The sequence below is a fragment of the Triturus cristatus genome, chromosome 4_2 (genome assembly GCF_964204655.1).
Source record: "Triturus cristatus chromosome 4_2, aTriCri1.1, whole genome shotgun sequence".
NCBI lineage: Eukaryota > Metazoa > Chordata > Amphibia > Caudata > Salamandridae > Triturus > Triturus cristatus.
Window position 1 is genome coordinate 115,018,378 of NC_140586.1, and position 20,432 is coordinate 115,038,809.

Genomic DNA, 20,432 nt, shown 5'->3' on the forward strand with positions numbered 1-20,432 from the left:
GGTATTTAGAAGAGCGTATCAATAGTATGTAGCTGGTTAGAGATCTGCATGCATAGTGTACAAAATATTGTACCTGCACTTGTGTTAGTGGCTAGGCCATTCCTTAAGTATATGACTAATAACTGGAGTAATTTCAGTGTTGCAAAGAGAGTGCATGCTAAATTTATTAGTGCTTAGGTATTGGCAGAGTTATAGGATATGTAGATAGTGCTGGATGGTTGAATGGAGAAGTGCATGGGACAGACAGAAGGATTCCTAGACTGCATAGGTACTGAGTATTTAAAAGACTGTATCAAAGCTATGTAGCTGATTAGAGGTCTGCATGCATAGTGCACAGAATATTGTAGCTGTACTAGTATTGGTGTGTCTATGGTTTCGAGAATGGTAGTCTGTATTTTAGGGTGTGAGGAGGTGCATCAGATGATCACGTAGATGATGTCATCAGTGATGTAATTTGAGATGTCATCAGTGATGTCACTGACCATGTCATGAGTGATGTAATATGTGACGTCATCAGCAGTGCATTACTTTAATCCAAAAAGCTGGCGGCCATTTTGGCCTGGTCACGATGTGAAAATTCAGAAATTGATACGATAAAGAAAAGAAAACAAGTGTTAATATGCACACCATGTAATTTCAGCATATCTTGCCCCGTGACCGCCATACCTGTATATTCGTCAAAGTGACTTATTCATAATAAACATACTTAGAATTGAAAACATCAACATAAACAATGGACTACACATTACTTTAAAGTGAAAGGCTATCAGCCATATTAATCTGGGCACATTGCGTATTATAATGGTTCTTACATGAAAGAAAAGCAACAAAAGCGGTGCTAATATACACACACTATCCCTAAATAATGTTCTAGCGATTACAGTTCCATTCCATTCACAGCTCATTAGAGATGTCATGAGTGATGTCATGAGTGATGTAACTGACCTTGTCATGAATGATGTAATGTCTGAGGTCATTAGCAGTACATTGCGGGGGCGTAAGTTATAGTTAGCTCTGGTAACTATAACTGCTGAATTCTACTGGTTGTGTATGAGTGAAATCCGAGTCTAACTATACCATCCCTGTAATCTTTGATTTTTTCAGCATATTTCTAGGTTTTTTTAAACGTTAAGTAAGATGCATATCACAATGGATGGTGGGGGGTTGGAAGCAGGGCCTGGCATTGTTCTGCCTCCACCCAAGCTTGCTGCTCCTGCCTTCCCTCCTCTTAGCCATCCATTGTCCAAGTCCATGTCCATGCTCTCTTATTACAGCCCTGTGTGGCCGTTGTTCTGCCACTGGCCTTCCCGCCTTCTCTGAACAGTTAGCTTGCTGCCCCATCCACCTCCTCCCTATCCTCTGTTGTCTGAATCCATGGACTAGCCTCCTCCCTCTTGCCATGCATGGTCTGATGTGCTGCCACTGCCCTCCATTTAGCATGATGTACCAGTCCACCACTCCTACCCTCCATTGCCCAATTTTATGCCCCATCATTGACCTCTTGCTTAGCCTCTTTGCTTAGCTTGCTGACCCTATTCTCCTTCCCCCTGCCCTCCGATGTCTTTGTGCATGCCCCTGCTCCATCCTTTTTGGCCACCATGTTCCATGGACCGGTAACTCCCATCTACTCTGAGTGTTCTGTTGAAGTTCCACTCCCCTCCCACCTGCCTAGCATTGTCAGATGACTGTAACCTGTCCCTGCCACCTCCACTCTGCCTGTCCACATTCCATGCCCCTATCCTCCTGTCCTCCATGGTACATTTTACTGCCACACCCTTCTTCCCTCCCTGGTCTGTTGTGCTGCAACTGCTCCTCCTGCCTGCCCCGCGTGGTCTGTTGTGAGGCCCCTTCCCCTGAACTCTCTTGTCTGTGCCCAGGTCCTGACCCTCCCTTCTATTTTCCATGGTCCTTTGTGCATGCCCTTGCACCCTCCTTCTTGCCCATCATAGCCATTGTGCTGCAACTAACCCTCCCGCTTGCCATGCATGGTCTTCTGTGCTGCCATGGCCCCTCCCATCTTTCCTGTGTGGTCTGCTAGCTGTCCCTGACCCCCTCCCACCTTCCCTCCATGGTCTGTGTGTGTGCCATCATAGTCTTACTGTTGCTCGCCATGGTGTGTCTTGCTTCGAGTGCCCATCCTGCGTGACCTCCATGGTCATCTTGCTGCTCCTGCCCTGCCCCCTTGCCCCCAGCCCTCTGTATCCATGTGCAGACCCCTATTCCCTCCCTCCTGGCTTGTCTGTTCCATTTTAATGCCCCTGATCCGTCCCTCCTGCCCTTTATGGTCTGTTATGCTGCAGCTTTCTCCCCTGTCTGTCAATTATGGTCAGCTAGCTACCATTGCCTCTTTCCCCTATGTTCTCTGTTGTCCATGTGCATGGTCCTGTCCCCTCCCTATTGCTTTCTATGGATTGTTGTGCTGCACTCCCGTCCCGCATGCCCTGTGTGGTGTATTGTGCTGCTGCAAACCCTAATGCCTGCCCTGTAGGGTCCGTTTGGTACACCTCTCCATGTCCCTCCTGTCCTCTGTTATCCGAGTCCATGTCCCTACCCCAATTCCTCCTGTCTTCCATGATCCAATATACCATACTTGCGAACATTTTGAACTTGGTAAGAGGGAGATTTTGAAAAACAACTGGGGTATTGATTTTCCCCTTTGAGTTACATTGAAAAAGAGGAGATTGTAGGCAGGAGACAGATCAAATAAAGCCTATTTGAGCTTAAAAAAATTGGACGTTTCCTGGCTGAATCGGGTCTATTGGCATGTATGGTTGTACTACCACTGCCTCTTCCTTCTGCACCCAAAATGGTCTATTATATTGCCACAGCCTCTCTTGCCAGCCCTGTATTAATGGTTTGTTTTTTGACAGGTTCAGGGAACGGATAGGTCACATGCTCACTTCTTTGGACACCCCTCCCGATGCTATCATTTTACACCTGGGGGGTAACGACTTGGTGCACCTGAATAGGAGGGTCCTACTGGAGACGGTGCTGTCAGAGGCGGCATGGCTGGCCAGGCGCTGCCCTGGTTCGGTCATTGTGTGGTCACACATGATACCAAGGCTGCAGTGGCGGGGGGGGGGTATCGGTGAAAGCGCTCAATCACTCGGCCCAGAGGATTAATAATAAGATAGACAAGCTGTTTAGGACCCCCAGATTGCAGGTTATTGCCCATGGGTGCATTAGGGGGGATTCATGCTATGTCCAGGATGGGGTGCACTTGTCGCGGCTGGGCAATGAGATATTCTTGGGCAACATTTTAGCGTGGCTTGAGGGAGCTCACTGGTAAGTATGACCTTGGGTTTTGGGGGGGGCCTGATAGTCGGTCTACTATGCAGGCCTGTGCGGTAAGGTCATAGGTTTGACAGGCTAAATTGACTAATCTTTTGGGGCGCCTTATGAAGTGGGGCGCCCAGAGGGGAGGGACATATGGCTCTCACCAGACTCCAGGGGCAGTTACAACCGGTTGGTTGGAATGGTGCGGGGACAAAGGGGGGGTTACGCTTTCCATTGGCTGGTTGGCCACCCCGCACGCGGGCGTAAGTAAGCCGCGCTGTCTGCATGGCCCCTTTATGGAGTAAGTCTTGAACGTATGGGGGTTGCCTGGGGGTAAGTACTTCCGGGTCAGCTGGGCCCCCTGCGCATGCGCACTCCGGTTGGGGTGTGCGGGACAATCTGGGTTAAAGGGGGAGGGGCCAGCGTTTGACCTTGCCGAAGGCCCGAAGGAATATGCAGAAATGTGATTACCATTGTGTTTAGACTAGGATAGGCTCACATCTTACAAATCCCTCTCACGCAATTTGTCCCAGGAGGTGAAGGAAAGGATATGGAAGGGGACATACATTGATATATTTTCACTCCTGATAGATGAGGTTGAGAGGGAGGAGATGAGGAGGAAGAAGGATTATATGCCTGCGCGTGAATGGGGGACTGAGATGTTGAGGTACAGGGTGGAAGAAAATATCAGGCATTGGATGCTGGCCTACAATATTTACATGGCAGTGAGGACGGAGCGTTTTCCAGAGGAAGCACCCGCAATGGCCTGTTATATGTCTAGGATTAGCACGGCGCAGGCGACTAAGGGCGCTATGGAAGTGTATGTCACTAAGCTGCAAGCCACCCCCCAAGTCCCCTTTGTTCTTAGCCACCAATTCCCCTATTCGAAAGGCCCCATAAAAGGCCAAGCTAAAGGCTGCCCTGAATACCAAACCTTCCGTAATACTGGTGCAAATGTGCTCTAACGCTGACAGGACTGATGCCAAGATAGTCAGTCCTATCGGGCGCCTAGTGTCAGGCACAGAACCCTGTAACCGCTGCCAACCCTTCAATGCCTTGCGCACTACGAATGCCTGAGTAGGATCCTGTCTGCCGCCCATCTGCGCAAAAAATGAAATGGCTGCGATGTGTCTCCTAGCTGACCCCACTGACTTCCCCTCATCCCGCAGGGCTTGCAAGTATGAGCACACCCCGGCCGATTCAGCCCAATGCAGCCCCCCCCCTGGACTCTCAAAAAATTACAGTATGCCCCAAACGCCCCTTCATATGCCTTTCTTGTTCCTGGCGCTAGGCTTGCTGCCACCAAGTCCGGTAAGTGGGGGCACCAATCTGCCAGAGCTGTTCGGGGAAGGGCGTTGGGCGTGGTGCTGCTCCCGGGAGATGAGTTCTGAAAACCTGCATCTTGAAACGAGACAGAGCGTCAGCAGCGTGGTTCAACACCCCTGGGACATGTTTCGCCCTAAACTGCAGATTCAACTGCAGGCATCTCAAAATTATCTCCTTAATTAAGCGCAAGATCATCCTACATTTTGCTGACTGGTTATTTATGCATTCCACCACTGCCATGTTGTCAGACCACAAAACCACTGCTCTGTTGCGCAGTTGCTCGGGCCAGACGCACAATGCCACCCAAATGGGGAACAATTCCAGGAAACCAATGTTAGTGGTGAGACCCTTCGGCCAGTGCTGTGCCACCCACTACGTGCCCAGAATGGCACCAAACCCTTCACTGCCCGCGGAGTCCGTCATTAAACCCAACTCTGCACAGGAAGTGACTGGTCCCGGCCACAGGACAGAGCCATTGAAATCCCGCAGGAATGCCAACCAAATACGCATGTCCTGCTTGACCTCACTGCTCAATCTAGTGTGGTGGTGTTTCTGCCTAAGGCCTGACATTGCCTGAGCAATGGATCGTGAAAAGGGGCGCGCCATTGGTATGATGCATAATGCAAAATTTAACTGCCCTACAACCTGTTGTAGCTGATGCAACGTTACCCTTTTAGCTTCCAGACATTGCCTCAGCGCATCCCCAAACCTCATCACTTTGTCCGCGGGAAGCCGTGAGCAACCTGCGAGTGAGTCCAGCTCGATACCTAGGAACTCTATGACCGGGGATGGTCCCACGGTTTTCCCTGGAGCTAGCGGTACACCAAAACTCTTCATCAACGCACAGAAGTGCTCCAGCGCCTGACTACACCCCGCGGTCCCTGATGGACCCAGAAAGAGGAAGTCATCTAGGTAATGCAGCACATGCCCATGACCTGTCATTTGCCTGAAAGCCCACTCCAAGAAAGTACTAAACAATTCAAAATAGGCGCACGACACCGAACACCCCATTGGCATGCACATGTCCATGAAAAACTTGCCCCCGAACTGGAACCCCAGGAGGTGAAAATCACTCGGGTGAACTGGCAGCAGCCTGAAAGCAGACTCTATGTCAGATTTAGCCATCAATGCCCCCGGGACCAGGCCCTGCAACATCTCAATCGCCTGGTCAATAGATGCATAACGCACAGAGCACACTGTCTCATCAATGGAATCATTCACTGACTGCCCCTTTGGCGCTGATAGATTGTGAATTAGCCTGAATTCCCCTGATTCCTTCTTTGGAACTACCCCAAGGGGGGAACACAAAAAGTTTCGCACAGGAACCTTGTCAAAAGGCCCTGCCACTCTGCCCAATCTGCACTCCTTCTCAATCTTGGCAGCCGCCACCCCAGCATTCTGACTGACTGACAATTGGTTCTTACAAAACGAGGGACCAACAAAATCTCCCACTGGGATTCTAAACCCCTCACTGAACCCCCTCATTAAAGTACTTGCTGCGGTCTTACACTTTTATCGGTTTAACCATGGTAACATTGCGTGGAGGAGAATAGGTGACCTAGCTCCCTCAATCTGACTTCTTGGCCCCCCTATCCTTCTGCTTTTTAAGGCATTTTGCCTCGCCATGCCCTGAGTTACCACAGAAACTGCACGCGTGCCTAAATCTGCATGTCCCTGGTGCTCGACCACAGGTGCGCCTGTTAAAATCCCAGCAGCATCCCTTCTTCCCTGCCCCCCCCACCTGGTGAAGCTGAGGGGAACGACCGAAAGGGCTGCGGCTTCGGCGGGTCACTCACAGCCTCTGCTGTAAGACCGCCCACATGATCCAACCATGAAATCCCCTCTACCTGGTTCCATTTGAGCGTTGGATCAGATGACCTGATGCGCCTAAATTTTTCATCATAATCTAACCACCCTGAGCCTCCCTTAGTCGCCTGCGCCGTGCTAATCCTAGACATATAACAGGCCATTGCGGGTGCTTCCTCTGGAAAACGCTCCGTCCTCACTGCCATGTAAATATTGTAGGCCAGCATCCAATGCCTGATATTTTCTTCCACCCTGTACCTCAACATCTCAGTCGCCCATTCACGCGCAGGCATATAATCCTTCTTCCTCCTCATCTCCTCCCTCTCAACCTCATCTATCAGGAGTGAAAATATATCAATGTATGTCCCCTTCCATATCCTTTCCTTCACCTCCTGGGACAAATGGCATGAGAGGGATTCGTAAGATGTGCGCGCTTCGCCCATGCCCAACAATGGCAACGTCTGTTGCTTACCATGCGCAGGTCCCGCCGCATCCTTGGGGACCCCGACCGCCGGCACGTCTTTAGGCTTGGTCTGATCGATAAGCTGCCTCGCCTTCTCCAATGCGTCCGCCCCGACCATACCCGCTGCACTCACATTTAATCCCATGCCCCCGAGCCAGGGAAGTACGGCTGCTAAGCTGGAGACAAAATCGGCGGGAAGCGTTGGTCCCCCCCCCCGGTTGTGGGCAGAACAGGCAACGGACATTTGGCACCCCTGGCCCTGGCAGCGCTGGCGCAGGGATATGATTAGCAGATACTGGGGGTAAAAGAGCGGGCACCGCAGGGACCACTGGCACCGCCGGTGCTGGCACCGGATCCACAGGTGCCGGTGGTATGATACCGGGCGTTGGCGGAACCAAAGGAACAGACCCCCCCGCTGGTTCTAAAGGAGCAGGTTCGCTTCCCGGTGTGTCGGGAGCTGCAGGTACCGCCGGCAAAATTGGGGGGCCCCCATTCCCCGGAACAGCCTGCAGCGCTTTTTTCGCCCTACTCTTCTTTGGCAAGGGAGGGAAAGCCTCTCTGGGGGTAGTGCGTCCCTGCGTAACCTCCCCGATGTACCCTCCTGTGCGTCCAGCCTCTCTGCTAGCTGCGCCATGGTGTGATCCATTTCCCCCGTCTTACGCATCAGGGCGTCTAAAACGCTTGCGATGTCCGGGCGCCGCTCGCCGCGCTTAGCTTTAGGTGGCATCACTACCTAACCTGTCAGTACTGTTACTGTGGATTTTTGATGGAGGAATTCACGACCGGCCACAGCACCCACGCTACCGGAGCCTCAAATACTGGCTAGCACAGCAAGGCAGGTGAGCACAGGCTCTAACCCGCTTGGCTCCCAGCAGCGCCGGAATGCAGGCCCCAGTCGAGTCCTCAGGCACCCTCTGAGTCGTCGAAGGTCCCTCACAAGCGTAGCTGTAAGCCTTCCAAGAACTCGTGCTGTTTAATGCCAGACGCTGTATTCTGCCTCACGAACAACTCCCCCCAGAGCGCATCGATTTCCAGCGCTTGTTGTTGTCACAACAACGGCCCCTTTCGCGACGTGCGCACTGGACCTGAAAACAGAAAGGAAGATCAAATAAGTGTAGCCCCCGCGGGCGGGAGCGTCGCTGTGTCGCTCCGAGTCCTTCGGTGCTTGGCGCTCTTCAATTTCACCCGCGCGTCGTTGGAAGCGCGACCGAGTCCCGCTGTTCAATCTCCGGCGAGTGTACGAAGCGTGCCCCAGTCCCGCTGCTCGGTCAACAGGCGAGCGCTCAAAACCAGGTGAGGGGCTGTAAAATAGAAAGGCACAGATTAAAAACCGCCCCCTTTCCCCTCATGAGCTCCGGAAAGCGTCGGCGACCAACGGAGGAAATCAGACGATCTCAACGCGGCGAAGTTCCCCTTCACAACACTGTCCTAAGAGGGGAAAAAGAAAAAGAATTAGTTATCCTCCCGATGGAGGAGGCACACGCGGCTGGTGTGCTGCCGGGGGGAGCAAGAGACCGCACTTCAAGCTCCCCCCGGCTTTAAACGATCGGGAGAGTCGCCCATGCCCCGGAAGTGATCCGATCACTTCCGGGGCGCGGGAGAGCCTCATTTGACCCGGAAGTGATTCAATCGCTTCCGGGGCACGCGCGGGATACGGGGGCATGGCCAACCGCCATAATGGCGGCAGGGCCGATGCTGGCCCCGCCTTCCTCTATTGTTGGTTTGTTGCCCCTGCCCCCCTTTCCACTGTCCTACATAGTCTGTTGTGCTGCCACTGCCCTTCCTGCCTGCCCAGTGTGGTCAAATTGTTTCCTCTGCACCCTCCTATCCGCCTTCAATTTTCAGAGTCCGTGCCCCTGGCCTCTGCCTCTCAACAGTATCCTAATGAACAACATTCTATATTTATTACAAAAGTGTGGAACGGCTGACGTCATCTTGATGTAATCAAAACTGTAATACCTAGAGCATTTCCTTTAGAAATTACATATATGAGAGGGTCTTATTTGCATCACAATTATGGTTAGTGCTCTAAAAAACTAAAATGAGGACATATTTTCTGAGTTTTCAAATAGCGACAAAGCACTTTTAAATTATTTGTTATCTTTATGTTTTTTTTATCCAGTTGACCACTTGATTAAATGTTGTACTTAGGGGAGAGGATGTGGTGTTACTTCCAGAGCTGCAGACTTTGCAACTGGGGAACCAGGTTGGAGTTTCTGCTTCAGCTCGACATTCTGTGATTCTGGTCAAATCACTTAATCTCCCCATGTCTACAACCAAAATGAATTTGTTCTTGTGTGATGTAACCAATGCTCATGTAAAGCACTCCAATACCTGACAAGTCTGCACTATATAAAACAGCAAAAACACAAAAAATAAAAAGTGTTTTGCACACTTCTGTCATTGGGCTACATCTGGGTGATATTTGTGCTGCATTTGGGCTCTTTTGTCTCTGGTGGCCATCTTGGGAGATTTAATTGTTATGAAGTTTCCTAATTTCCTCATTTACTGCAGTCTCCTCCGTAGGAAATGCTTTCAGTTTTTTACTTTGATTCCATCAAGAAGGTATTCAGATATGTCACACATTTGCCATCAATTCTGAATGTTAGCACTCTAGTTACTCATTGGATCACTGTAGTAAAGTTACTGCTCACCACGGAAGTCTGCTGCTGGTATTAAAAGTGCATGTTTCAGTCTGCATGTCAGAATTTTTTAATGAAATAGAAGAGGATTTGAGAAGTCACTCAAAATGTGCCCTAATTTTTCTTTCTTCAGCACTAATCATAATTTCTATGGCAAAATGAACCCCCTCATTGTGTTCCTTCTTAAATTAAATGTTTTAAGTGTTACCAGTTTATTCCAATCAAGATGGCTTCAGGTGTGCCATACGTTTGTCATAAGTAAGACAGTAAGCGCTCTAGTTGTTCTTAAGAACACTCTGGGACATTCTGTTATTGGGCTATACTTGGGCTACATCTGGGTGATATTTGTGCTACATTTGGGCTCTTTTGTCTCTGGTGACCATCTTGGGAGACTTATTTGTTATGGAGTTTCCTAATTTCCCCATTTACTGCAGTCTCCTCAGTAGGAAATACTTTCAGTTTTTTACTTTGGTTCCATCAAGAAGGCATTCAGATGTGTCACACATTTGCCAAAAATTCTGAATGTTAGCACTCTAGTTGCTCATTAGATCACTGTAGTAAAGCTACTGCTCACTAGGGAAGTCTGCTGCTGGTATTCAAAGTACATGTTTCAGTCTGCATGTCAGACGTTTTTAATGAAATAGATGAGGATTTGAGAAGTCAAAATGTGCCCTAATTTTTCTTTCTGCAGCACTAATCATAATTTCTATGGCAAAATGAACCCCCTCATTTTGTTCCTTTGCAAATTAAATGTTTTAAGTGTTACCACTTAATTCCAATTAAGATGGCTTCAGGTGTGCCATACTTTTGTCATAAGTAACACTGTTAGCGCTCTAGTTGTTCTTTACAACACTCTGGGACATTCTGTCATTGGGCTGTACTTGGGCTACAGCTGGGTGATATTTCTGCTACATTTGGGCTCTTTTGTCTCTGGTGGCCATCTTGGGAGACTTATTTGTTATGAAGTTTCCTAATTTCCTCATTTACTACAGTCTCCTCAGTAGGAAATACTTTCCGTTTTTACTTTGATTCTATCAAGAAGGCATTCAGATGTGTCACACATTTGCCATAAATTCTGACTGTTAGCACTCTAGTTGCTCATTAGATCATTGTAGTAAAGTTACTGCTCACCAGGGAAGTCTGCTGCTGGTATTAAAAGTGCATGTTTCAGTCTGCATGGCAGAAGTTTTCTATGAAATAGAAGAGGATTTGAGAAGTCACTTAAAATGTGCCCTAATTTTTCTTTCTGCAGCACTAATCATACTTTCTATGGCAAAATGAACCCCTTCAAATGACATCACTCATGACATCATCCAGTGAATGTGTGTTTTTCTGAAAATTACATGTTTTATATATGTATATCTCAAGGTCGATGGAAGAATAAATGGGTATATAAGTGTCTAAATGGATGATTTGTTTTTGAAAAATTGATTGTATAACTGACTGATTAAGTGTATCTTAGTGAATACATGGCTTAGTGAGTAATGTTTAAATATGTAAATATCTGTATCAGTCTCTCACTTTGTGTATAAGTGGCTGCATGGGTTGGTGAGTAGCTACTTGAGTGTCTATATAGGTTATTAGTTGGTTTTTTGAGTATCAGTATGTGTCTGAGTGTCTGTATGGTTCGGTGGGGGGTATTACGTAGTGCATAGGTGCATGAATGAGTGACTCACTGTTTGTATGTGTTGAAGGCAGCATGTGTGCAGGACTGTATAGGTGCATGAGTGTGTGCATGGGTGTGTTAGTGAGTGAATGACTGTCTCAATAGTGTCTTTATGAGTAACTACATATGTTTTAAACTAGTATATGTGACTATTGGTGTATATAAGTGAGTATATGTGAGAGTGAGAGATTGAAAGAGTTCCTGTATGAATAAGTATGTGTTTCTATAAGTGATTGTTGAAAAGACTAAGTATGTGTAAGTTTCTGTAGAAGTAAGTGTGGTGGTGTGTGTATAACTGTATATGCAAGTAAATTGATGTTTGATTCTTTATTAGCATGAGTGACTATGTGTGTGAGTAACTCTATGGATGAGTGGCATTGTGTAACAGGATGTATAGGTGTATGAGTACATATGATGAGTGAGTACATGTATGAGTGACTGTATAGGACTGTTGGTGAATTAGTGGATGTGTATGTGGATCTTAGAATTACTGAATAGGTTGTTGTAACTGATATTGGTATGTCCATTGTTTTGAAAATGTTAGTTTCTATTTTTGAATGTGTGTATCAAAGGTTATATTACGGGGAGAGGAGGTCTGCCACACTATCACAAGGGTGATGTCACCAGTGATGTCATTTGAGATGTCATCAGTTATGTCATGAGTGATGTCACTGACCATGTCATGAGTGATGTAATATGTGACGTCATCAGCAGTGCATTGCGGGCGCGCGAGTTATAGTTAGCTGAACTAACTATAACGGGGGAATTTCAATGGTTTTGTACAAGTGAAAAGTCCAGATAACTATAACACCCCTGAAAACTATGTTTTTTTCAGTGAATTTCTAAGGTTTTTTAAATGCTAATTCCTAACTATAACGTGCCTGAAACCTATGTTTTTTTCAGTGAATTTCAAAGGTTTTTTAAATGCTAATTTCTAACTATGCCTCCAGAGATAGGACATGTGAAGAAAGAAGAAAAAACGCACAGAAAGAAAAAAAAGAAATGCAGAAAGAAACAACAGAAGTCCTCAAAGACGAAGAAAAGTGCAGGAAGAAGGATAACGTGCAGAAAGAACAAACAGTAGAGCAGAAAGAAGCCATGTTGCAAAATCATCCTGTACCCTCAACTTTTTCAGCCGGATACTGATGGTAACTGAGTCTGACTAACCAGTCCTAGAGCCAGTGCTATCTTAAAAGACAGAATACAGTGAAAACTGTATTCGGTTATAAAACATTGATAACCATAAAAGTACATGAGACATAATGGACACAATTCAGACAATTTAAACAAGTGAGGTAAATATACATTTTTAAAAGTACATAGGCTCAATAATCATTAAAACGTTATCGATTTCCTTGAATGAAAAACATTTCTGAGAAATACAGAGACAGATGCTATCGTGAATATATCTTCAAGTTTCCGAATTATCAGAAATGCAGGACGGCAATGTCTAAGATTCATATACTTTAAAATTGGCTTAATCCACCTACATATACTAGGGAACACTATGCGTTGGGGTCCCCCTGTGATCAGCATGACCTCCTCTGTAAGCCCCTAGTATATAATACAGGGGATTAAAACTACCTCTTAAAACGCGCCACAGGGCATGTTTGCACACGTCACCTCAGGCCCCGTCCCCTGCCTTCACCACTGTGTAAACGCGCCCTGTGGCCGTTCTCAGTTGAGAGATTAAGTCCCCTTGAATCGTAAGGGTCCCTAGGGTCAAACTAGCCCACTAGGTACCTCCAGTAAGCGCCACAGAGCTGTGTTGCATAGAGGTGTAAAAAGGGACATGGCCTCAGAACACCTGTCTGCAACGCAGCTCCCTGGAGATACCTGTTGGGCTAGTTGGCCCTCAGGGACCCTCAGTATTGAAGGGGAATTAATTCCCCAACTTACAACTGGCCAGGGGGCGCGTTTGCAGAGTGCTGCAAGGAGGGGGCGTGGCCTCCGGCGCGATGCCGGTCTTTTATTCATTTATTTTTAAGAAGGAGGGCTGTGTGGCCCCCCTTCTTTTTCTAATTTACTGGCCCTGGGGACCCCATCCCCCAGGGCCTGCACCCTTTTTTTTTTGTTGAAAAAAATACATTTGGCCCTCCCAAGGCCTTAATCGGCCCCGGAGACCCCAACCCCCGGGTCATGGCCTTTTTTTTTGTAAATTCTTTAGGAGGGGGCTGCGTTGCCCCCCTCCTCAGGCCACTTATGGCCCTGGGGACCCCATCCCCCGGGGCCGGCCTTTTTTTTTTATTATTTTTTAAAAATATATATTTATAGAAACACCTAGGACATGCTGGACAAACCGTATGTACCTATCACCATGACGATTTGCGTGATAATCATTAAAAGGCGACTATGCATAGAATGAATCCACATGGAATGTATTTATTTCGCTAGTGAAGCTCTGACGTGTCTGACGCCCTACCGTGCCTAATCCCGGCGCCCCCGCCGGTGGGTACTCTCCAAGTAGACACCCTTGTTGTTTATTTACACAAACATGGGTAGCTATTGACGGGCACATTTAATATACACGCACAACAAGCCATTCAAAGGGGATTCGACAAAAATTCGACCAAACTATGCAAGAAACCCCCCTCACGGTTAATAAAACACACATCCACCGCCGGATGTGTAATACTTTTTATTTTACTCTCTGGAAAGGAGACGAACCTCACTTGAGAGTCACAGCTTGCTCCTGGCTGAGCCCAATGCAGTAAGACAGTAAGCGCTCTAGTTGTTCTTTAGAACGCTCTGGGAAGCTGCAGTAGAACACAAAGGAATCAACTGACAGTCTCTGCCCTTGTTGGATGTACATGTTTTACTGAGAATGTCAGACTTCATTCTCACATGACTGAGAAAGATAATGTGAATTTACAGAAAATATGCTCTCAGTTTAGCTTATAGATCACCTTCCAAACCTCTGTGGGAAAAGCATGAGAAAATAGTTTTCTCTCAAACATGATTCATGATATTACAGCAGAAGGCTTTTTCACATGGTAAAATCACCTGAGAACACAACACAATTCCTAAAATGAGTATGGTACCATCAACAAATGATTTATAATGTAACTAAAATCTTAAAACCTTCTATTAACTGCAATGCTTTTTAATGAGGTGCTATCATGTATATTGGTCCCAACATGGCTGCCAACACTTCTTGGATGTAGTGCTGACAGCCAATCAGATCTCATGATGAGATGTGTGGTTAGGCTCCGCCCAGATATATATGAGATTTTACTTTTGAGTTTCTCAGGAACTACTGGACGGATTTACACCATTTAAGCAAACGGCACGAGTCTGAACTGAGGACTACCTCTTTGCCAAATTTGGTGTAATTCCGTTCAGCACTTCGGGCTGTAGCTGCGTCAACAGGTCCTATGGGAAAATGCATGGGGAAAACGCGTTTTGGGACCCCACTTTTTTCTCGGCCCCCGCTTGACGAATCACTGTGAAATTTGCAGGATAGGAGCGGACCAGAGCTGGCCAAAAGTTTGGAAAATTTCGCGAAGATTCATCAATTGATGCCAACATTATTCCAAATAGAATGTTGCATATTTCCTATGGAAAATAGGTCCTAACTGTAACTACCTACTGCCGACTGCCAGTATATATATATAAGCTCCAAGTTCCCCGTGGATAATCGTACCCAATGAATAGGAAGCACTCACCCCCGCGAGTGCTTCCTATTCATTGGGTACGATTACCCATTGGGAACTTGGAGCTTATATGTTGACGCAGGTGCACCCCGGCGGTAATAGCACCCGTCCATGACTGCACTGTCTAAGGTGACAAGGGAGCTGGAGATATATATATATATATATATATATATTCACTGAGAAAAACTAAGGTTACAGGCAGGTCAAAGTTAGGAAATAGAATTAAAAAAACCTTAGAAATTCACTGAAAATAACAAAGGTTACAGGGATATTATAATTAGGCTCAGATTTCACTCATACAAAACAAGTGAAATTCAGCCGTTATAGTTAGTGAACTAACTATAACTCACGCCCCGCAGTGCACTGCTTATCATGACTTCACATACTGCATCACTCATGACATGGTCAGTGACATCACTGATGACATCACTGATGACATCATCCAGTGACTGTTTTAAAAAGTTTATGAGTGTTAAATATATATACCAAGGTGTCTTGGTGAATCAGTGAGTGTATGAGTGCCTCTTTGGATGATTCTGTGGGTGCATGACTGACTGTATAAGTGAGGGAATAGGTGTCTCAGTGAATGTATGGGTGAGCGACTGGTTGTGTGAATGCCTGTATCATTCTGTCAGTTGGTGTCTAAGTGACTGTATGGGTGTATGAGTGGGTATGTTTGTTTCTGTATGGGTGAGTGATTGGTTGTCTGAATACCTCTATGGGTGTCTGAGTGTCGGTGTGGGGGGGTTAGGGCATGTGTGACTGCCTGTATGGATGAGTGAGTGAGTGAGTCAGTGGCTGTATGGGTTAAAGAGTGTGTGTATTGCTGTGTTGGTAAGTGAGTGCATGTGTCAGTGGTACATGGGTGAGTAACTAGGTATGTGTGGCTCCTCTCCCCAGGCTGATTTTGGCCCGGTGACCCCATTCCCCAGGCCACAGCCTTTTTGTTTTGGTTTTTCAAAATCGCGTATTTATTTTCAATTATAGGGAGGGAGGCCGCGCAGCCACCCCCTCGGACCGATTGTGACCCCAGGCCCCCTTCCCCGGGGGCCTGCCCTCTATATTGGGTGCCTGGGTCCCACACAGGGCACCGAGTCTTTTTCGCTGGGGACCGTGGGGGAACCTGAAGGTCCCCACGGCCCCTTCTTGCTCCCCGTGTCTTGAGGGAGCCAGCATTGTTTTTGAACAGAGGGAGCTGTTGAACATGTAGGTACCTCTGTCCAAAAGCAATTACGCTCTGCTTTCAGCAGGAGAGAGCATTTTTTATGCTCTCGCTTGCTGAAAGCGGAGCATGTTTGCTATGGCTTGGCGGGAATGGTAATGCTCCTGCCAAGCCATAGCAAACACCAATGTCCCGGGGTGGGCAGCCCGGAACATTGCTGGAGCTGGCCCAGGGGGGTGATGGTCCCCAGAGCCTATCTACGGCTCCATGAGTGGGGCTGCACTACTATTTAGCCCCGAGGAGATGGTTTTCCCCGGGCCCGGGGTCCGCACCGGACCCCCTTAATTACTCTGTTTGTGTCCTGGGGAGGTGGCAGTCCCCGGAGCAGTGGAGGAATCACGCGGCTCTCCCGCAAATATATTATTTCTTCCCCGGGAGTTAGCGGTTTCTGGGGCTGTGGGGGAGGCCTGGCACCCCTCATTCGTATATTTCAGTGCCCTGGGGTAGGTGATGGGCCCGGGGCTGTGGGGGGCCAATGGGCCCCCCTCATTTGTATAATTAAGTGTCCCAGGGAGGTGGTGGTCCCAGGGCTTTTCAAAATCCTAGGTGGGGGCCCCATGGGCCCCTCTCATTGATTGTGATATGCCCCCAAGATTTGGCCCACCGGGAGCTTCATAAAGAAGAAACGCTGGAGTCCCCCCACCTTTATTTTTAATTTTGTCACAGATGCGCAGGTCCACCTTTTTATTTAAAAAACCTACGGCTGATCCCATGGTCTTAACTAACTACAGACCCATCTCTCTTCTGCCCTTCTTTGCAAAAACAGTTGAGAAATACGTTCGCAATTTCGCAGAGGCTAACAACCTGTTTCATCCCAGTCAGTCTGGCTTCAGGCAGAATCTTAGTACAGAGACGGTACTGTTGGAAGTCTCTGAATCCATCAAAGAGACCCTGGATGCAGGCGGCAAAGCGGTCCTGGTCCTCTTAGACCTCTCTGTGGCTTTTGACACCATGCCCCACGGCCACCTCCTGTAGAGGCTGAGGGAGTGCGGGTTCGAGGGCACGGTGTTGAATTGTTTCATCTCCTTTTTAGAGGGTAGAACTCAGGAGGTCTGGTCACCTCCATTCTCGGCCAGTATGCCACCCTTGAGTGTGGGTGTGCCACAGGGCTCAATCTTGAGCCCTGTACTTTTTAATCTGTACATGGCACCCCTGGCTACCCTGGCTGAAGAGAACGAGGTCACAATAATATCGTACGCTGACGACACTCAACTGCTGTTCACCTGTAGGAAGGGAGAGGAGTTCAACGGGGAGAAGATCAACAAGTGCCTGAAAGAAACTTTTGCCTGGTTCAAACAGAATCATCTGAAATGTAACACAGACAAGCCCGAAATCATCTTCTTCGGTTCCCCCCCCGTTGGACACCTGGAAACAATGGTGGCCCCAAGTCATGTCTCCTCCCCAGGCTGCAGTCAGGACTGTAAAGAACCTGGGAGTAAAAATGGGCGACGCCCTCTCGATGGTACCTCAGGTTCAGTCGGCAGCTGGTACTTGTTTCGGTCTCTTGAAGATGCTCCGGAGGTTTTTATTTTTACTACAGACCCCGCACAGAAGAACCGTCGTTCAGGCCCTTATCATCTCCAGATTGGACTATGCTAACATCCTTTATCTGGGCCTCCCGGAGTTTTTACTCAACAGACTGCAGGTGGTGCAGAACGCGGCAGCCAGGGCTGTTTTGAGTCTCAGTCCCAGAGACCGGACTTCCCACCATCTAAAGAATCTGCACTGGCTGCCTGTCCGTAGCATAATACGCTTCAAAGCTCTGCTCCTGGCTTTGAAGGCTCTGCACGGCATGGGAGCGAAGTACATCCGTAGAAGAGACTCATTTTACGTACTTGGCAGATCTCTTAGATCTGCTCATCAACATCTTATGGTCACCCCAAAAGTATCTCAGAGTCCGCAAAGGCGGCCGCCCTTTTCAAGTGCAAGTGGCTGGACTTTGGAACAAGCTGCCTCTTCCGCTTAGGAAGTCGCTAACCTGCTTGCATTCAGGAAACAATTGAAAAGCTGGTTGTTCCAACAAGCAATATAACCGTTTCACGTTTTTTGGGTTTTGCTCTCTTTCCCCCCTTGCATCTGTTTTTTTCTGTATCAGCGCCGGGATACTCTATTGAGTAGCTGTGCGCTCTATAAATCTATTTTAACATAACATAACACCCGTGAATTTGAGGTCAAATGTAATACATTAATATATTTATTTTTAAATACTCTTTACCCCTGGCGGTGTCCCTGTGGGTCCCCCCCTCCTTATCTGGGGAGTCAGGGTATTCCTACCATACACCCTTTTCATTATTTTTTACATTTGTGAGACTCAGCTTCAAGTCCCAAGATGACAGCCAATTAAATTTTAGTAGGATTTGCGAGTCCATCAGAAGGATTCTCATTCTCAGATAGCTATGCTTTTTAAACTTTAATATCTGTAAATCTACTGAACAGATTTACACCAAGTCACGAAAAGCACAATCTCTGGGCTAACATCTGGCTTCCTGGCAAATTTGGTGTAATTCTCTATACTAGCCAGTAGCTCGGGCTCTAGATGTGTTCAAAAAATGAAAAATTCCCATGGACATAACATGGGGAAAACGCGTTTTGGGGACCTCCTTTTCTCTCAGCCCCGCTTGATGGATAACCCAAAACATTCAACACAGCAGCTGAACCATAAAGGGGAAGTTTTTTTTAAATTTCACGAAGATGAGTCACACGGGGCCAAAGTTATTGGCAAGACACAAAACTTTTTTCTTATGGAAGCTTTGGTCCTAACTATACCTACCTAGAGGCATGCATGGTAAACGCACAGAAACTTACCTGTGTGGTAAAGGCTGCGCTTTAAAGGCATTGCATAGTAAAGGCAGCATTATAAAGGCCATTTACCCATTAAATGTGTATGTTGCGGTCAGAATTTACTCACCTTCGTTGTACATGATGCTTTTCCCGTAAATGTCGAACTAATGCAGTCAATCAACCAGATAATAGGAGAGAAAGTCTTTCTTTGAGAATGCTTACCTTGTCTGTCACTTTCTAAGATTAGTACATCTGTTGAGGCTTATTTAAAAATTAACAAAAGTTCGAGTTACTTTAAGGACAAAGAATAGCACTTTAAATGTTGGCATTTCACAGGGTTATTGATGAATGATTGTGGAAACTGTTGCATGTTCAGGTAGAATTGGCCAGTCTATATTGAAGACTAAGCACAAAGAGGAAACCTCTACTTCCTTCATACGACACTGTTCACCTTTTAATACCAATGACATTGTAAAGAAGTGCTCAAACTATGGGCTACAAAGAGGATTGTCAAACAAGAAGGTATATAATGCAAATGTAGATACACAAGAGAGGGCTAAGTCCTTCAGTTGGTGACCTGTGTTTTCTAGACATTAGCTTCCTATATTTGGGAAGCTAAGTGAGTGGTTTTACGATTGCTATAGAGGCAAATACTGAGGTGTGCCAGGTAGCCGAACAGTTCACGAATGGTCTGTTCTTCTGTTTCAGCCTACAGAGTGGAAGTGACTAAAATGAACGCTGGCGTTTATGACGGACTTGATATGAAAATGTTGGACATCATCAAAGTTGGTGAGTATTTCTCACCCAAGTAGCATTTGAAAAATGGCTGTTAAGGAGAGGGTAAAAAGACGTGTTGCTGCCTTGCTATAACAGTTGCACTATGAAGTTGAATGTACACCATCTTTCAATGTGCCATTATCGAGTCGTTTGCAGATGGTATTAAAAATCCTACCATGTAATTTTGCAAAATGTCACAATAATGATTTTAGCTATTCAAACCTATTGTCCTTATTGAGGGTGCAATATACCTTGGGATGTTCTCTAGCTCCGCTCATCATAGCAGCAACCCCTAGCCTCATGCTTATACAGAGACACCAAAGGCCTAATTTATGGTGTGCTAGTAACCACTCCAAGTTTGCGGTTCCCTATCTCATTCTGAGTGAATGAGCCACCAGGTTTCTGATGGTGGAGACTTAACTCAGATATTTTGACGAAGTGACCCACAGGACAGAGAGTCACTGGGTCACAGTGGTGAATACCTCACCCTCTTGAGGATGGGGATGTCACCACTTATTTGTCCTGCCTATGACTAAAATGCAAGGATCGCTGGTCCTAGGAGAACATATAGAGCAATGGGCTGATGGATATGGAAAAATAGCCTGCTCTTCAGGAGCATTTCAATTTTGTTCTACAGGGAGGAACCCAACTTTGTTTCTTTACTCTGCTGAATAGAAAAGTATCTAGAGGTTACAACAACATGATGACCTTCCCGTTTTTCACTTCTGCCAAAAGTCCATCCACTGTGCTAGGGAATAGACTTTAGCAAAACGATCCTGCCAGGCAACCAAAAGGCTTTTTTTTTAAAACTCTGTTTATT

General features: G+C 46.9%; 2 protein-coding genes across 16 annotated transcripts in view; one reads left to right on the forward strand and one right to left on the reverse strand.

Moving 5' to 3' along the window:
* The window catches only part of LOC146833112 (complement C3-like), a 1,368,049-nt gene that overhangs the window by 1,267,662 nt on the left and 79,955 nt on the right, over positions 1-20,432 (forward strand). Inside the window, exon 39 of the mRNA XM_085600736.1 lies at positions 19,544-19,624. Coding sequence (XP_085456862.1) covers positions 19,544-19,624 — 81 coding nt within the window. The remainder of the gene's footprint in view (positions 1-19,543; positions 19,625-20,432) is intronic.
* Positions 1-20,432, reverse strand: part of LOC146833113 (uncharacterized) — a 787,180-nt gene that overhangs the window by 568,090 nt on the left and 198,658 nt on the right. The gene's annotated exons all lie outside the window — the stretch shown is intronic.